The 17,675-nt window shown below is 38.5% G+C and overlaps 1 protein-coding gene across 1 annotated transcript in view; it reads left to right on the top strand.

The window, feature by feature from the left end:
• Positions 1 to 109: 109 nt before the first annotated feature.
• sea (mitochondrial citrate transporter scheggia) overlaps positions 110 to 17,675 on the top strand; it is a 36,280-nt gene continuing 18,714 nt past the window's right edge. Inside the window, exon 1 of the mRNA XM_071596218.1 lies at positions 110 to 418. Coding sequence (XP_071452319.1) covers positions 307 to 418 — 112 coding nt within the window. The 5' untranslated portion in view covers positions 110 to 306. The remainder of the gene's footprint in view (positions 419 to 17,675) is intronic.

Genomic DNA, 17,675 nt, shown 5'->3' on the forward strand with positions numbered 1-17,675 from the left:
TAAGGTGACAGCAGACGACGTAAAACAATTGAAACTAGAAAACAGTATCGATTACATCGAATATATCGGCGCCGTAGGCAATATCGAATCACACCACAATCATCCAAGACAAGGGAACGAAGTAAACGGGCGTGTTTGTTGTCAGGTGGTGTGGTTGAATATATATGCCCGGATACATATATTCGTAGACTCTGTTAGGGCATTGAAAGGGTGGGGAGTGTGATGGGAGAGCGTAAGCATCTTAGCACGACGGTATTTTCGATACAACTATAGTATTTAAACTAATAAAAGTGCCAAACGTTTGCCATGGATTCTAAAGGAAGACAATTTAAAAACCCTTTCGGCCGACCATGGATGACAGAAACAGGTGCGGCAGCGGCTGCATCCAGTTCAATGGGACTCAAAGGAATTGTTGCCGGTACAGTCTGGATATTACATATTATTCCTATCTTAATCGATAAACGGATTCTAAATGTGATTTTTGAGTCGCTTCCATCTATATGGATGGATTTCTGTCGTTGGATTTAACTTAAATAAATATTTTATATAGTTATGATTGGAGTTCATGTAGAAAATTCGTGTTTACATGTCTCGCGGGGTAGTTTGCCTGGTTTCGAAAAGACACTTTGCTTTACTTCATTTTCATTTTGTAAAATCATGGGTAGTATGTAGTAACCTTGATTTTGCATTTTAAGTGGCACATTTCGTGCAGATAAATTTTTACAAACCCTATAAATCCGTTGATGTGTATTTCTATTAGTTTTAAAGTGGTAAAACATGAGGGGGTTGCCAGCACAGCTTCTTTGAAACAATTGATTTTCCCGAGGTGTCGATTTCCTTTTTCTGTACGTACTTGGTGTATATCTGTAAATGATTGCCGTTCTCTAAACTCAGTAATAATGCTCTCTTTTCGGATGGTTATTCTGTATACGGGTGAACAAAAGTGACACGCTTAACTGAATAAGTTCAAGTTTCTAGTATTTATTACTTTTCTCTTCTTATACATTTATTTTGTGTGAAAGCAGACAACCAGTTGGATTGCGTAAGTCTTGATCTCCTTGTTAACCTCTTCCAATGCCCTCTCCAACCATTTTCTTCGTTACTGCTGCTGTATTTAAAATTAGTCACTTTATTTGTAACTTGTCAATCAGAAAATATGTTAAAATGCCTGGCCACTAATCCACCGCTATATTAATTAGGTAAATGAATACTATACACGGAAACTGCCAGTGAACTCCCTTGTCCTTTTCTTAATAAATTACAAGAATGCAATCAATAATTTCAATTTACTTGGACTGAAATACCGAAACTTTGAAGTGGTTGATGATAGTGATTTGTAATTGTAACATTTTCTAGCGCTAATAAGTCATCGTGTCACGCCATCCTCCTCACGAAGAATAATATCATCCAATACAGCTACCATTCGGCCTTACCGAGAGATAAGAATAAGATATTAGGATTTGAACGCGTGGTGTGCAACTTAAAGTTTGTCACCTTTCCGTGAATGACGTTGACTCTGTGGCTGTTCGTGCAAGAGGGAGAAAATCGGAACCAAGTAATAGTTTAATAGGCTGTTTTTACCAGTAATGTAAGTTGCCATGTTCGATATCGATGGCATAACTATGGTGGACAGTTGTCCTCGACCATTAAACCGCATTTGAAAGGAACGCTGTGTTTCGACGTTATATTAACTTTGGTCCTTGTATTGCAATGCATGTATGGTGTTTCGTATTTGTATCATGATATACCCAAGTTTGTACCTGCTTCTTGTCTGCGGTTCTTAAAAATTTAAATCGGCGATTACGTAGTAAACATGCTACGGTCGCCCAAATTGTTGCAGTTTTCTGAAGAGTTTGGAAGAGCAAATATCTTCTATCATAGTATCTGCACTGTGGTCCGTTCCCCCATCCTCATTTAGTCCTGGGGATTATTATTTAAATGGATATCAGGTTACTTTCTTTTTATACGATGTACTAAAAGAATCAAATGAAATTGTGCTACGATTTCCATTATTGGGAATTTCGTTATCATGCTATTGAATGAGTACAAACATTTATTGATCCTCTTTTAGGATGTACAAACAGGAACACAAATTCGGAGCCGATGGTCCAATAAAATCATCGGAGTGTGTAAAATAAATTCCTACTTTACGTTAACGACATTGGCTCCGTAGTCACAAGTAAGATACGTTTATTTGCCGAGGATGCAGTGGTGTACCGTGATATCCGTGATCCTGAGCAGCTTCATCAGACGACCTTAATGCTGGTGCGACACTTGGCAGTTGGAATAAAACTTAAAAAGTGCGTAGTGATAAATTTTTAGAAAAGGAGAAATTCTCTCCCTACTGCCTACTGCATTGGGAACACCGAAATGGAATGTGTAGACTCAAATACCTAGGCGTTACCGTCACTCACGAACTCATGGCAGACCGCGGTAGTGCCATGTCCGGGTATCTGGTGTATACACCAGGCTCAGTGCCTAGCCACTGCCACAAACTCTAGCGGTGGCTTGCAGAGTTCTAGAATGAATAAATACGTAGTATAAATGTTTAAAAATGATTGACGAGAATGTGAATTTCGCTAATTCCCCTATTGTTAGAGTTTATATAAAATGAAATTGACTTATGGTTTCAACGATTTTGACCATGCGATTGAATGGGCGTATAAATGTATTTAAACGTTTGTAGTATGTACACTGGATACATTCGGAGCCGACGGTTTAGTACAAATCTTCGGAATGAATGAAATAGAGACGCTGGCGTTGTTCCAATTCTTTAAATTTGGGTTAACGTATTCATTTTTTATTTACTTATGTACTCTGCTAGCCTTTGCTAGGGTGCGTTGGAGGTGGAAGAACGTATAAAATACTAGATGGGCAACAAAGATTATTCCGGAAGGTCTTCCATTAGGGAGAATTTACAAAAAGTTCACCGACAATTTACGTCAATACCGCTTCTAATGTATAATGATCTTCTGAATTGTTTGCATGGTCATAATTGTTTTTTGTAAACTTTAACATTGTTCGACCGCAGTAGGGTCATGTTCGGTTAAAATTATTCTGGTGTGTATTCATCCCCTGCCACACACCCTGGTGGTGCCTTTCAGGGTATATACGTATGCAAAAATAAAAATAAATGAAGTGCTGAGTTTGTTGGTGAATGACTCTGCAGCTACTTCCTATATGACATCAGTTTCACCGATTCTTCTTTTTAGAGGAGTTTCGTCGACAACGAACTCCTTCCTTAAGTTAGACGGATATTTTATGTCTGTATACAAGTACATTGTCCTTGTTAATTTCAAAACTTTAAAATAATTCGAACATAACTTTCAAAGTAGCTGTGATAATTTGAAATAGATTCTAAGAAAAAAATTCACCCTTTTGGACGTTATTTTTTCTGCAAAATATTTATATTACTCTCCAAAATCGTACGTGAAATTTATAAGTGCGGTTGTATTAACTATTTTTCAGATTTTAATTTACTCTTTATTTAGCCGAGAAATTAAAAATATGGACACATTTGCATTTTCAAGTTTTTCGGCCCCTATTCTAACTATGATTGCCTACCCCATGGAAAATATTCTGATGGCCTCCCCCAAGGCCCGGGGTGAAAATTTAATCTAACAATATTTGAATCAAAGCATTGGTAAAGGTTGACATGAAATATTTAACCCTGACGAAGAGTGCAAGATGAGGACCCTATCGATATTTTGCGGTCAATATCTAGAATAAGTATTTGATGAGACTGATATATTTCCCTAATGCAGCGAGAATTTTCCTCGAAGTTTGCTCTTAATGTCGTATGTTAAAAAAGTCCTCAAAATAAAACTTTTGTGGACATTTTTTATGCATGGTGAGCTTTACAGGAAAACCAGAAAGTAATTTATCAGATCTTATGATACAGGAGAAAAAGGAGGAGAACTAAGCACGTTACCCTTCCGTAAAGTAGATGAAAACGAATGAAATGAGACCTCATTGAAGGGTGGAAAATGGTGCGCAAGGAAAGTAAATTATTCCATATCCTTTCATATTCGAACGAAGTGGGAGGAAGGAAACTAGTGGCTCCCAAAGAACTATTACTTCTGGGTATTCTTCACCCTCTGTGTGGCGATGCTTCCGGCCAGTGGACTTACAGACTCTTTTTCTAGCCGTAAGGTGTGTTGGGTTCAGAACGTGGTGGTTGGGACAATAGTATTTATTATAATCATATGTATGTACCCTGCAAGCCACCGCTAGGGCGTCTGGTAGGGGTTGAATACACCAGAATAATTTTACCCCAACATGACCCTTCCCCGGTCGGGCATGGTTATAATGATTTCTCCCTTATCGTTCCTGGAAAAAATCTGTATGTTTTACACTTCACCTCTCTAATTTTGTTGACATGATCTCTCCCACCGTAGTACGATGGGAGTAATAATACATTTTTAAAATTACTGCTGAAGAGACGCCCTTCCAATTTATGCGAGAGATTTAATCTGTAATTTAACCTTCGCTCCGTCAGTGATTCCCAGCCCAGCTGATTTAATATTTTAGATAGATACGATACTAATTTATCATAACAACGTTTCACAAATCTAGCTCCTCTACGCTGCACGCGACCCAATTTGGCAATTAATCCAACTTCGTGAGGATCCCATATACGTGCTGCATATTCTAAATGAGGCCTAACCAGCGAAAGATATTTATTTAACAGATGTCTTGTGCGGGAAGGTCGATTTGACTGGGTAGGGTGAAATTATAGCACAATCTAAGCCATGCCATGTACATAGATTCATCGTAGTAGGGCGCTTCCTTACTATTTGCCACCCATAATGTCCCTGAAGTCCAGTAGCAATACGCATTGGGTTGCCCGTCGGCATAGTTCGGGTTTGAAACCGGGAGCTTCCGGTCAGTTGCCTAACTCAACCCACATTGCTACCATGCCTTATGTGCATAGCTCGGAAAGAAAAGTCACACCGGTCTAGGTCCTTTGCCTTGGGTATAGTAAACAAGGGGGGAGGGTGGAGTTCGGGGGAAAGTGGAAAAACGAGCAGGAAAGGAGGGCACGCATGTAAGGGAAAGGGACTTAACGGTGAACTCTGGAGGTACTTTCTGTTGACGCCCAGCAACGCAACCTTAGCACGACCTAACTTAAACGGCCGAGTATTCGGTGTTCATAAAGTGGAAGTCGATTGCGATAACTCCCGCTAGCAGAAACAACCTCTTGCTGTTTGCCATACGAATAATAAATTAACAATGATTGAATTGCATGGCACTTGAGCATTAGCTATGTTTCAATGCTCAGGTTTTACACTTCAACCAGACCCGGACCTCTCTGCAAATGCAACTACTATTTCTCCAACCAGCACCTGAAAAGGGGAACAGAAACTTACAGAGGATTTCAGCGAGTATAGTCTTTTCCAGGATTCAAGACTTGATGGGATTTTGCCTTTCGTACATCGTCTTCAGGATCTCTTACGGATTGCGAGAGACAATCTCTGAAGACGTTGCATGGGTTAGACTTAGTGGTGAACCCGGAAATTATACATACTAGAAATCTCGCACCCATTAAACACGTAATGGAAGTACTGTAGAAATTTTCCTATCTTCATTAGCGTTTGGGTTTCTCAATAGGCGTTTTATTTCAAATCATTGGAATGTTCATTCTTCGCGATAAAAGCATAAGATTTACCGTACTGGCAGACTTCCGTTGGCACCCGAGGCCTCCAGTTACTTATGAATGTGGAACATTTAATAGTGGCTCGACCCTTGGGTAGCCGCCCTTCCGTAGCTGACCTTTCTCGTTAGCCTTGAGAACTTTACCGTTAATGGTATTTTCGATGCTAGGGACAACTGGAAACCACTTTAGAAACTTTCGGTGCACGCATTGAATTGTGAAGCGGGAAGTTTTTCTGAATTGTTCACGCCTAAATTTAAAATCCTGCGTGTGTTTCTTAAGCGAAATGATTGGCATATCTGTTGGCACACAGGTAGTCTCATAACAAACATGTTCATGCATCGCACTCGCACGATTTTATTCCAAGGGCAACCGCCGTCGTTCATGACAAAATGGGTGGTGTAACCTTCGACTTTCCTTGTCGTCCGTGATCTTTTTTAGTTCGCTTTTCGTTGTTCATTGAATTTTTGCCCATGTTCCACGATGAGCATTGATTGGCGAATTTCAACTTTTATGATTTATCATCATTGAATATTTTAATAAATTCTCTGCGCATGGATTAGTGCGTTATCATGTTCTCTAGCGAAGAATTTAAAAGACTTCGTGCACTGCTAAACCACTCAATAGCACTATGCAGTCTGATGATTATCTGATTTCTTGGTCGAATTAACATTGTAAAAACCTCCCTCCCCTACATCTATAGAAGTCCCAAAATGGCTGCTCTGTTCTTTATTGTTGTCAGAGCTATTTATTAAGTATCCACAAGTTCCTTCAAACAAACTTGATTCACCGAAATTGATACAAAAGAGCGTTGAGAGCTATCCGAAATATTCGGTCCACCTTCAAGAGGAACAAGTAGAATGTAGAAAAAAGCAAGTCATGGCGTTCTCTTCGACCTTCCTCCTTCCGCTCTCTTCGTTCCTCTAGTCATGAAAGACCGTTCTGGGAATGAAGGTTGCTATGGTTAACGTATTGCGCCCTTTTTGAGCGTAGTGCATGCTCACCATCGATACCTTCAAATATTGGAACAAGGAATTGCGTGTTCCAGATTCAAGACTAGTTTTTAGCTACGTGTGTTAAAATTAATTTTTTTTCTATTAATTTTCAAGTCCAGCGTATGACGTTATTGAAAATACTTTTCACCCATTGCGAAAATGTTTCTGGTTGCTATAACTTTCAGGCAAACCGCAGGCGGGGGAAAGGAACTACTCTTCATCGTCCCCCAATGCCGCCCCCTCACCCTCAACTTGACGCATTGGTAATCAGTAGTAATGAAAATAATTATCAGGGATGTAATTTTGGGTGATAAGTCATCTCTGCAGGTGGAAATAAAATTATCGTAGTACGGTGTGCGTAAACGGAATATTGGTAAACCTCTAAAATGTATGGATTACGATTTGTAACGATGCTCCTTAAAACTAATGTCGAGGAAAATAGCTGGTTCCATTCCTTTCAAAATATTTGCGCTGAAGAACCCTCATCTATTTTGACAAAAACAACTGGATGGAGAGTTATTCCATTGCAGAAATATATTCTACCTAACTAACGCGCTGTTAAGTTGGATCAACTTCGTAGTGATTTTTTGTTTGAGTTTGATAAGTCCATGTTTAATATGAATGATCCTCGGAGGTTACGGTTTAGTATTCGCTGTTGCGGTCATGGCGTATGCTAATGCAGTTAACCGCCTGCCAGTTGGGTGTTGGCGATGTTTCAATGCTCGGGTATTACACTTACACAACGCCAGATCGGGGTCTCTATCTGCAAGTGTAACAACCATTTCTCCGCTCAGCACTCGGGAGATCATTAAGACTCTAATTATTGAGGAAATCGCTCTGAATATGGAAAAAAATTCAAAGCATAGTATCGAATTTTTGACGCAAGGTTTTCCAGAACTTATTCTCTCGTTATTTAGAGATTTTTACTGTAGCAACTTTGCCAAAACTCAAACAATTCCATATCTGCATCTTACCCTGCAAGTTGCCATGGGCACATGAGACAGATGGCGTTAGGTGGCATGTCATTAGAGTAATAATTGATTTATGTGCATCAAATGTTTACCTACTATTTTGTTTCTCCAGTTGTGTGAGGGAAATGAGATTCCTAATTACGATTGGTCCTGCTGTCAGTTTCCCTGAGCTTATTAATGTTGTCTCGCCTGCCATTGTAATGCGGCAATTGGTTTCTTCCGTGTAAGTTTAAATCTCGTATAATTTGTACTTTTATAATGGTTTAATTCTCGCATGTGATCTATATTTCCGATGTCTACCAACGGATGCCTGCCAGTAGCCATGAGACGGGTTGTTCGTTCCATGGGATTTTTCACCAAAAGGGCAGCTTTACGTTACATCCTGTTTAATTCCGTAATTCAGTCAATATGCGGAACACCCTGCCCGTATTCAAGGTTAAGGTCTGATCAACTCGAAATGAAACCTCTCATTGACATTTTTTTCGAATATTTCCCATCCAGTATTCATTTAATTTTCCCTAATTTCCACAATGCTGCTTCTGATGTGGTTTACCCATGTTTAGTAAGATGATGGTGGGATTCCTAGTTATACATTATTTAGTCCGCTACTCTTATTTCTGCACGTCTGAGTCTTTAGATGTAAGAATGCAAGGATTTATTTACCCAGTTTTTCATTACTATACAATGCAGTCATTAAATGAAGTAATCGCAATTGCAGGGAAAGACCTCGAGAGAACCCTTGAGACATTCCTCATGCTGTGATTCCCACGCGCTGACTGGTCATTTAGTTTCGCCAATCTCGTCGAAATACAATAGCATGTCGTAATTCAGGAGTAATGCAGTCCGCGTGCATTAATTTAATAGCTTGTGACACTGCGTTGTGGTGGCAGATACTAAGGTTAGTGCTAGGTTATTTTCTACCCTTGCGAAGATTTATATTTGTCTTCACACCCCGTTTCTATACAAGCGCAAGCAATTTTTTTCTATACTGGTACTTGCCATCTCCAGTAAATAACATATGTGACTATTGCACAGAGCAGAGGCGACTCAACGTCAAACAGCATCGGCTATCTGTCGTAATAGTATGAACTTTTTCCACGTGTTGCCTTACGGAAATCCCCCCACTCCGCTTCAAATCAAAACGACTCATAAAAAAATTTACGCTCGTAACTGCCTCATCCGATTCCGCCCTTTCGATCTAAAACTTGTCCAACTCCGCGCCTCGATAGTCAATAATTCGTTCATATCAAATGAGACTGAATGACCTGAGAGAGGTGAGATTAAATAGCGGTGTTTTCGAAGCCATCAATTAAGGATAGCTTATGGCCATTGGCAACACTCATATTTAATCTAACTCCTTCACTGAGTCTCTTGTACCTGGAGCTCATTCCCCGACGGCATTAAAAATAATAAGACATTGTTTTCATTTTGAAAGAAATTGTATGATTTTTTATTAAATTCTTTTTGAGTTAATTAAAACTTAATACGGTTGATACAATTAAAGCGTCAGTAATGTAGGTTTCTTTTACATATTTATGTAAGTTAATACTCTCTTACATCTAAGGAAATGTTTTTATGTCATCTGTACCTCATACACAAAACTGCTATTGGGTGCAGAAAGTATCCATCTATAAGCGTTAATTACGTGCTTTATATTTTTGCCCTAAAATTGTTTTTGTATATTAACCTTTTTATCACATTTTCTTTCCTTTGCTTGTTGTGTTTATCGAAAAACATTGAATGCATTATATCATGGGTATTGGAGGCATATGATAACAAACGAATCCTATCTATCTTCAGTGGCTAATGAGACGAGTATCATAAGGCATCCCGGCTTTCATCTCATGTAATCGTATGTTTGAATATTGCTGTTCTAAACTAGTGCTCAAAAAGTGATACTGAGGTTTGCAATTATTACCTAGCATTTACTAGAGAATGGAATGGGAGCAAAAAAATTAATGTTAATTGCATTTATGCCCAGTTGAAAGAGAAAGTATTAACCTATGTACGTGCATTTATTTCAATATTGATGGTCATTAAGGTCTATGTTCTGTGGTTATTAGCGAATTATCTGTGAGAAGTAATGATAATTAGTATCCGCTATATTGCATAGTCATTGCCTGTATGATCCTGAATGATGCATAAAGAGGTATTTGTATAAAATACCATAAACTTCATAGACGTGCGATATGTCTCTTTACTCGTTTGCGCGTCGACCCAATGCATTATTTGTAAATTGTTTACAAGTAAAGAAAATGCTAATAAGGTCGCTAGCCTGAGTAAGGCGCGAGAATTACTATGAAAACATCAAAAATTTTGTTTTCTTCATTATCTCAAGGGAAAAACGATCAGTTTTGTTGTCGCTGTCCTGCTTGTGTTTGAATGAGCAACTAACGAATTAAAAATGTTTTTAAAAATGCCAGAAGATATATTTTAATTTCTGGAGTCTTGAAAGAAGTTTAAAGTTGGGAATTGTGTATTATTAAAAAGTATTACACCTTTTTGAACGAAAGAAGTGTTGACAACATTCTTCAAATTTAAAATAATAGAAAAAGAAAAACAGTCCTGAGGCAATTCACGGTTTGGTACTCGAATGGTGAAATTTCTGGGCGCCTGCCCACGCAAACACTATCGACAACTATCTACTCTTCTAATGTGAAATTCAAAATGATCGAACCGTGGATAACGAAAGAGCAGTACTCTTGTCACTTTAGTCGTAGAGCCTGGTATTACGCAGAAATTGAAAACTTGATGCATGCTCTAATACATTTCATACATTCATACATTACATACATTTTACTTTACTGGCATTAGCAAATAGAACCACGCAAAGGGGCCGAAAAACAAGTCGAAATGCGCGTATGGTCAATTTTTGTCGACCACACATGAAATATTGTTGTGTTAAAAGCTGACCTGAATTTCACCAAAAGAAAGGAAGGTATAAATATGCTGTCAGTGCTTGGATTATGAACAAATATTGATTCCTTCCAGATATGTCGCAGCGATCGCAAAATCTGTACCACAGCACTCAGATTATAATTTTTTTCCGTGAAAAGTCGCGTACCCATATGAAAACATTTTTCAGATAAAACTACGAGGGCGGAAATGGCATACAAGTGTTTGGAGGGCCATATTTCAGAGTTGAGTTGTACCTTAATTATCACGACAAAAGCGGTATCTTACAAATGAGAATGGGAGTGTTCGTCTACAGCTGACGGAATGTTCTAAGACTGTCCTGAATCTGCGCTCCATACTTTTAGTCCCTTGTCCCGAGTCCCTATTGCCTATTATAGTTTGTGTGAGTTATTAGAAAACGTCTACCTAATACAATAGAAAACACTAGATTGGTGGTAACCCTGTAATAGAAATGAGCAGTCTTTGGATTATTTAAAACGAGGTGTTGGATTTTAAATGCACGTTTACATTTTTCAGAAACGAGGTGGATAACGATTACATTTACGTCGTTACACATGCTATTTAATCGGAAAATTATTATTAAAGCTCAATTAAAAAAGATTTTTGTAAGTCTGATTAACGAAATAATACGTAAATTGATGTTAGTTTCAATTTGATCAATTTTCCTTAGCTAAATAAAATGCTAATTTGATTTGAATATTTTAACCCGGTTTTCAAGCTCAATGTTAGGCAGGCATGGATAAGTTACTGTTCTTGGTTGGTATTTTTTGTGGTGACGAGAGGCGGGCTCACACCAGCCTCTTGTCACCTCAAAAATGTATCATATTTCGTTTACCTTATCAGGTACATGCGTATCAAGCTCCGCCCAGAAGCTACTTGGAGTGGATGAATATCTAAGGAAGGCAAGAGAAGTGAATGCAGTAGATATTGAGTTTAAGTAGAGTGTTAAATAATGTACGGGAGAAAGTTAGGTAAGCAGGGTAATAATAATCCATGCAGGGAGGTATGAAGGACGTACATTGAAGTGTGTATATGTAAAGTTTTATGTAGAGCGTGGTTTTCGAGTATTTAGTGACTTGAAAGTCAGGTCTTGTGCGGTAGTCCGGTGTACAATTACTTAGTTCTTGGGTTTATCTTACCCTACCATAATCGATAGCCAAATGCTAAGAGTAAAAATGTCTTTCTAAATAAAATTTGGTGCAAAACTTGAAATACTAAGTGGAACCTTCTTATTTTTATTATTGTAATAAATACGAAGAAGTCGTGATCCTCATCTTTTTTTATAAGTTTCCTCCTTTCGTCTTAGCGAATGAGTCTTCGTCAAACACCCAGAAAAATAAACTTTCGGATGGCATGATTCTAGCAAGTACTCCACTCCAGAGGAGAATTATGATTGGGGAGATAAGGAAGTTTTGGTAAAGAATGTCGGAAACATTTATGAAGTGGGAAGCGAACATTGAGCAGTGGTTGAAAAATGGTCGGCCAGTAACACATGTTTTTCAAGCTGGACAATGCAAATTGCACAATTCAAATTCCCAGTAAATTCTCAGAAGATAACACGGAACCTAAATAGTACAGCGCGGATATTAGAAAGGCATTACGACGTCAAAGGCTATGTCACGCTTGATGAAAAATAGTAAGGATGATATCTCTAGCGACAAAAAGAATGAGATCACTTATGATTGCAAGATATCCAGTGCGAATGCCAAGAATGAATTTCGGAAAGGGTGAGTTCAAAAGAAAAAGATAAGCGGAAAATTTGAAAGAGAATTCTAAAGCATTTTGGTCATAAGTCAGAGAAGTTCAGGGAAATAAGCCAACTGTTAATTTACTCAAAAGTGATAAAGGCGAAAGGGTAACCAGCAGTTTAGAAAAGGCTAACTTATGAAATTCCTTCTTTCGAAGCGTCTTCACCAATATCCCACCGAATATTTAATTAACTAGTTACGGAAATTGCGCCGTATTTAGAAATAATATTTAAGAAGTTTCTGGTAGATTGCAAGGTGCCCAGAGATTGGAAAATGGCTAACGTAGCACCAATATTTAAAAACGGAGACGAGGAGAAACCGAAGAATTGCAGACCACTTTGCCTCACATCCATATCGTGCAAGGTTATGGAACATATAGTTGCTAGTTCGATGGTGAGACTACTCAATACACACACACACAGTAATCAACCCGAAGATCGGTTTAATAGGTGATGGTAGAGATCACCCAGTACTAAGCCCTATACGGCATGTGAAAATTCACACATCAGGGCAGGGTGGCCAGTTCGTTTCCCTGTGCCGGTTATGGTTTCCCAGGAAGACCTGGTACCCGAAAAAATCACTTCAGCTTGGGTGGAGCTGCAGGTGCCCAGAGTCCCGGGAATCGAACCCGGGACCCTCTGGTCAGCAGTTCAACGCTCTACCCACTGGACTACCGCGACCCACATATCAATAATCAGGAGTTATTAGTGAAAAATCATCACGGTTGCCGACAAAATAGATCCTGCGAGACACAACTTGCGCTTTTTCCTCATGTTATTCCTACTTCGGGAGAGAGCAATGTTCAAGTGGACGCGATTTTTCTAGATTTTAAGAAAGCCTTCGACTAAGTACGTCATAGTAAACTACTCGCAAAGCTAGAAACATATGGTATAGATAAAAATATCCGGGGTTTAATGAAAGACTTTTTGAATGGTGGGGAACAAAGTGTAGTCAGAAATGGAGTTAGCTCAATGCAGTAGAAGTTACTTCAGGTGTTCCCCCTGGAAGTGTTATCGGACCTCATTTATTCCTATTTTACGTTAACGACATTGGCTCCTTAGTCACTAGTAAGATAAGTTCATTTGCCGATGATGGAGTGGTTTACCGTGATATCCGTGATTCTGAGGACACAGCAGCTTTTTTTCAGATGACCTTAATGCTATACAACGCTGGCGCGACACTTAGAATCAAACCTAAAAAGTGTGTAGTGATAAATTTTTGGAAGAAGAGCAATTCCCTCCCTAACACCTACTGCATTAGGAACACCGTAAAGGAATGTGTAGACTCAGTTTAATACCTAGGCGTTACACTCACGATCTCTCCTGGGGTACACAGACGGGGAATGTGTGGTCAAGCTAACAAAAAATGGGAATTTATTAGAAGAATACTAGGTAAATGTAATGAAAAGGTCAAAGAAAAATGCTATCTGTCTCTGGTTAGGCCTCATTTAGAATATGCTGCAAGTATATGGGATCCTAACGAAGTTATGGTAACTTAGTAGCGTATCCGAAATACTAGAGCACCTAGGCTGGGAATCACTCACGCAGCGAAGGTTAAATTACAGATTGAAGCTCTTGCATGTTTGGGAGTCTCTTTGGCAGTGATGTTGAAAATGTATTATTACCCCCATCGCACATGTACTACGGTAGGAGTGACCATGTCCATCAAATTAGAGAAATGAAGTGTAGAACAGATTGATTTAAGATGTCATTTTTTTCCACGAGCGATAAGGAATCTTAATAACATTGTCCGACCTCGGTATGGTCATGTTCGGTTGTAAATTAGTCTGGTGTGTCATTCACCCTGGTGGTGGCTCGCAGGTTATATAAATAAGTAAAATATTTTTCCCTCCAATTTTGAATTTGTTCCTTGGATCTCTTAGTCCAAACTTGGATTCGAGGATTTCCCTGAGTTTTCAAAGCTGGATAATAGGTATGTGAATGTGCCAGGCGTTGTGGATCTTGATCTCTCCAGAGTCGTACGTCGGTTTGAAACGTAGATGAAGCAAGTTGTATTAATAACGTCAAGCCGGAGCCTCATGCGCTCGGTGGAAGGTCGCTGGAAGACCACGCGCCTACAGCATCCTCCGTTCACATTTTGCCCGTTTATTATCTCGTGGATCTTCTTTGATCTTGTCATTCTGCGGGCACATTACGGTTCGATGGACGGCCTTTTATCTCCGACTTCGGGCTCCCCTTTTGGCCTTTGCTTGCCCCCAATGCGCTACTACATTTTTACTTCTAAGCCAGCGTATCTGGATCTCAAAGGTCGGTGCGTCAATTGTGCGCGCATGTAAAATTGGTGTACAAATAATTAGATTTCGTTTAAATTGGTTTAAAGTCGGCAAATCTTTTATCCGATGCGTTAATGTAAGTGACCCCGTGGAAGTTATAGATGTTCGTTGGTGAATGGAATTGTCCGATGTCCGTTTCCTCATGACATATTCTTCGTGGGGGATATGACGTCATTCGTATAGGAGATATTTATTGATTTGCCGCTGCCGCGGAAACACATTTGAGAACATTCCACAACTTAGTCATGCTTATGTGTACAAGATTGGTCATGATACAGATCGGGCTTACTTGGTGGTCAGCGTTCCCTGAACCCCCTCGTAATTGTACCTTAAGTTGTGGACTTGTTCGTTGTGTGTATTAGTGACACGATCAATATGTTCAGCTTGTAGGTTAGACTTTTGAAATCTTTAGTTTATCTATAATAATCTGCCCAAACTAGACCGACGTTGTTTCAATGCACCTCTCGCTCTCAGGGACAGGGAATAGTGACTACTGAATAATCCAGCCCTATTTACCGAGGAATACGTGTAATCTCGTAAAATGTGGTCCGGAGCGCCATTACGATCCTTGTTTTATCTTTTGTAGCATTACTGTATGCAAATCGTTTTTGGCAGCGAAAGTGGAGTGAATTTGCGGTAAAAATTCTTAAAATATTAAAATTCAAAGAATTGAGTTGAGAGAATAAGATTAACTGAGTCAAAATTGCACGAAAGTAAAAGCAATTCCGATATTAATCTTTACGTTTGAGCTCTGTGCACTGTCTTTTGGGCCGAAGCGTTTTTACTCGTATGAAGGTACAGATTTTTACGGTGATGAAATTAAAATCTCTTTCTTAAAAAATGAATTCCTGAAATTTCTCTAACGTTCGTAACTATGAGAGATTATTAAAATTGCGTTTCCTTCCAGAATTTATTTTCACAAGCACTGATGTAAATGACAACTTTCAATCGCTAGAATCACCCTCCTTAAATCTTGTAACCTGATAAAGCCCTTCTGCAATGTATATTATCATGTGATGATTTTCATAAAACTAACACGAAGAAGTTAGTTGATGTTATTATAAACTTACAAATCAGATCATGCATTAAACCAATTATGTTTCAATTTTTATTTGGCACTTGGATACTCGCTTGTTTTGGATATATTGAGGTTGATGTTCTAATTTAACAAAATGTTATGACAGTTACGAGGATTTGATTGAATCTTCTCAATTCGAAGGATACGAAATTTTATCAAATCCTGGTTTTGCAAGTTGCCTTTGTGCTGTACCTTTGGACTACGAAGAGGCTCTAAAGGTATTCCACATCAGGAGTCTTTGAGTGAATTCGACAGCGTAACCACGCAAGAAACTACGTTCACAGGTCGAATCCCGAGGCTATGCCTGCGTAATGTTTACAAATTCGGTGCGCGAAGATAGTTTGGGAGCTTAGTTTAAAGATTTCGCTGTTGCAGTAGAGTATGGTGTATCCACGAGATAAACCATAGTATGACCTTCAATTAGCGAAGCAAAAAAGTGTTTGCAATTCAGGTGCTCTCAAATGCACGGGCAATATAAATTAATCACATGCCTGTCAGCTCCCTTTACCCAAACAGAAGAATGCAAACGGATGTTCTGTGGCAATAGTTGTTTCCCCATGCTTCATAATTATTATTTACTTAAGTTATTTTCAAATGTGTTCGGAAGATTCCCACATTTTGGTATTTTCGAAGTTATTTACAACCATAAAAATAGCAAAAGGCTTTTCGTAAATGGCGCATGGAAGACTTTCGAAAACGTCTTTACAGGCTATCAGTCATGCACATAGAGTGGACGAGTTTTTTCGTTCTATCGGATCTAAGCGAGGGTAGTCATTACGATCTAGTTTTACGCAGAGGGGAGGAAGTTCGGAAATGATTTTTAATCGTCTCAAGGTCACAAAGAAGTTACTGACGGCATTTGGAGACTTTGAGAAGGCATCGTGTGGTACCCTCCAGCAATAAAACCTCATGTTTTCTCTTAGCTTTCCCTGCGAGTGAAAAGCAATGTTTGCGTGCTGTTAATTTAAAATCACGTCATGCATATTCGCTTTGGCTTTTATCACGTTTTACATCCTTCCCTAGGGTTATCTGTACGGTAGGTCTTCCAATACATATAGTAGATAAAGTATGTCAAACCAAGAGTAAAAATCCGTATCTTATTTTAGCATACATTGCCATATTTAAGAATCGTACATTTTTCGCGAATTATCGCCCAATATCCACCCATTAAATGCAAGGAAAATGAAAGCAAATAAACAAACGTTATATTTACGCAAGCATAGAAAAATTGTGATTTAAAATTGAAAATTCCTCAAATTTGTAGTTTTTATATAAAATGGAATGTGAAATTAACTAAGGTGGTCAATTGATAAAAAAGGGAATGACTTTTGAAATATGATGCAGTGAAGGAGGTTTGAGGATTTTGGATATCATTATTAAAAGGACAAGAGGCTGGCAGAGCCATGTCACCACAGTTGAAAAAATACTACTTTTATGAATTCATATATTTACCATTCTGAGTAATTATTTTTTCATCAAATATGTTTTCATTTTATAAAGAAATTATAGACTGTAATTTTGATGCAATATACATGACCTAACATTGCAATTCTTGAATTTTCATTCATAATAGCTCTTCATTATGTCTAGGAATAAACAGCTCTCTGTTATTAAACAGCACATGTTTAGCTTAGTTCTATTATTTTATATGTTAAAATGAAATGAAAAATTTACTCACTGTTTTCTTGTGCAAGGAAATTCATAGAATTATCATAGTGAAATATTTAAGTTAATAGTTTGGAATTGTATAAAATACAAAGCTAAATTCAATTGTATGCATGATTTTTGAGGTTGCAGTAAACAAATCTTAGGATTGAGATACTGATGATGATTGTAATTGTAAATCCTCCTACTATATATAATCTCATTTATATGGACCAGATTTCTCAGAATTTATCTCATCTGGTATATGTCCGATTGATGTTGTAATGCCTTAGCTAATAACTGTACTTATGCTGTGACTGGCCTTGACTAAAACCTTATCATCAGCCCCCTAACCCAATTAGAAAATCAGTTCACAT

This window comes from Hetaerina americana, unplaced genomic scaffold (assembly GCF_022747635.1).
Source record: "Hetaerina americana unplaced genomic scaffold, ioHetAmer1.1.p SCAF_78, whole genome shotgun sequence".
NCBI classification, from domain to species: domain Eukaryota; kingdom Metazoa; phylum Arthropoda; class Insecta; order Odonata; family Calopterygidae; genus Hetaerina; species Hetaerina americana.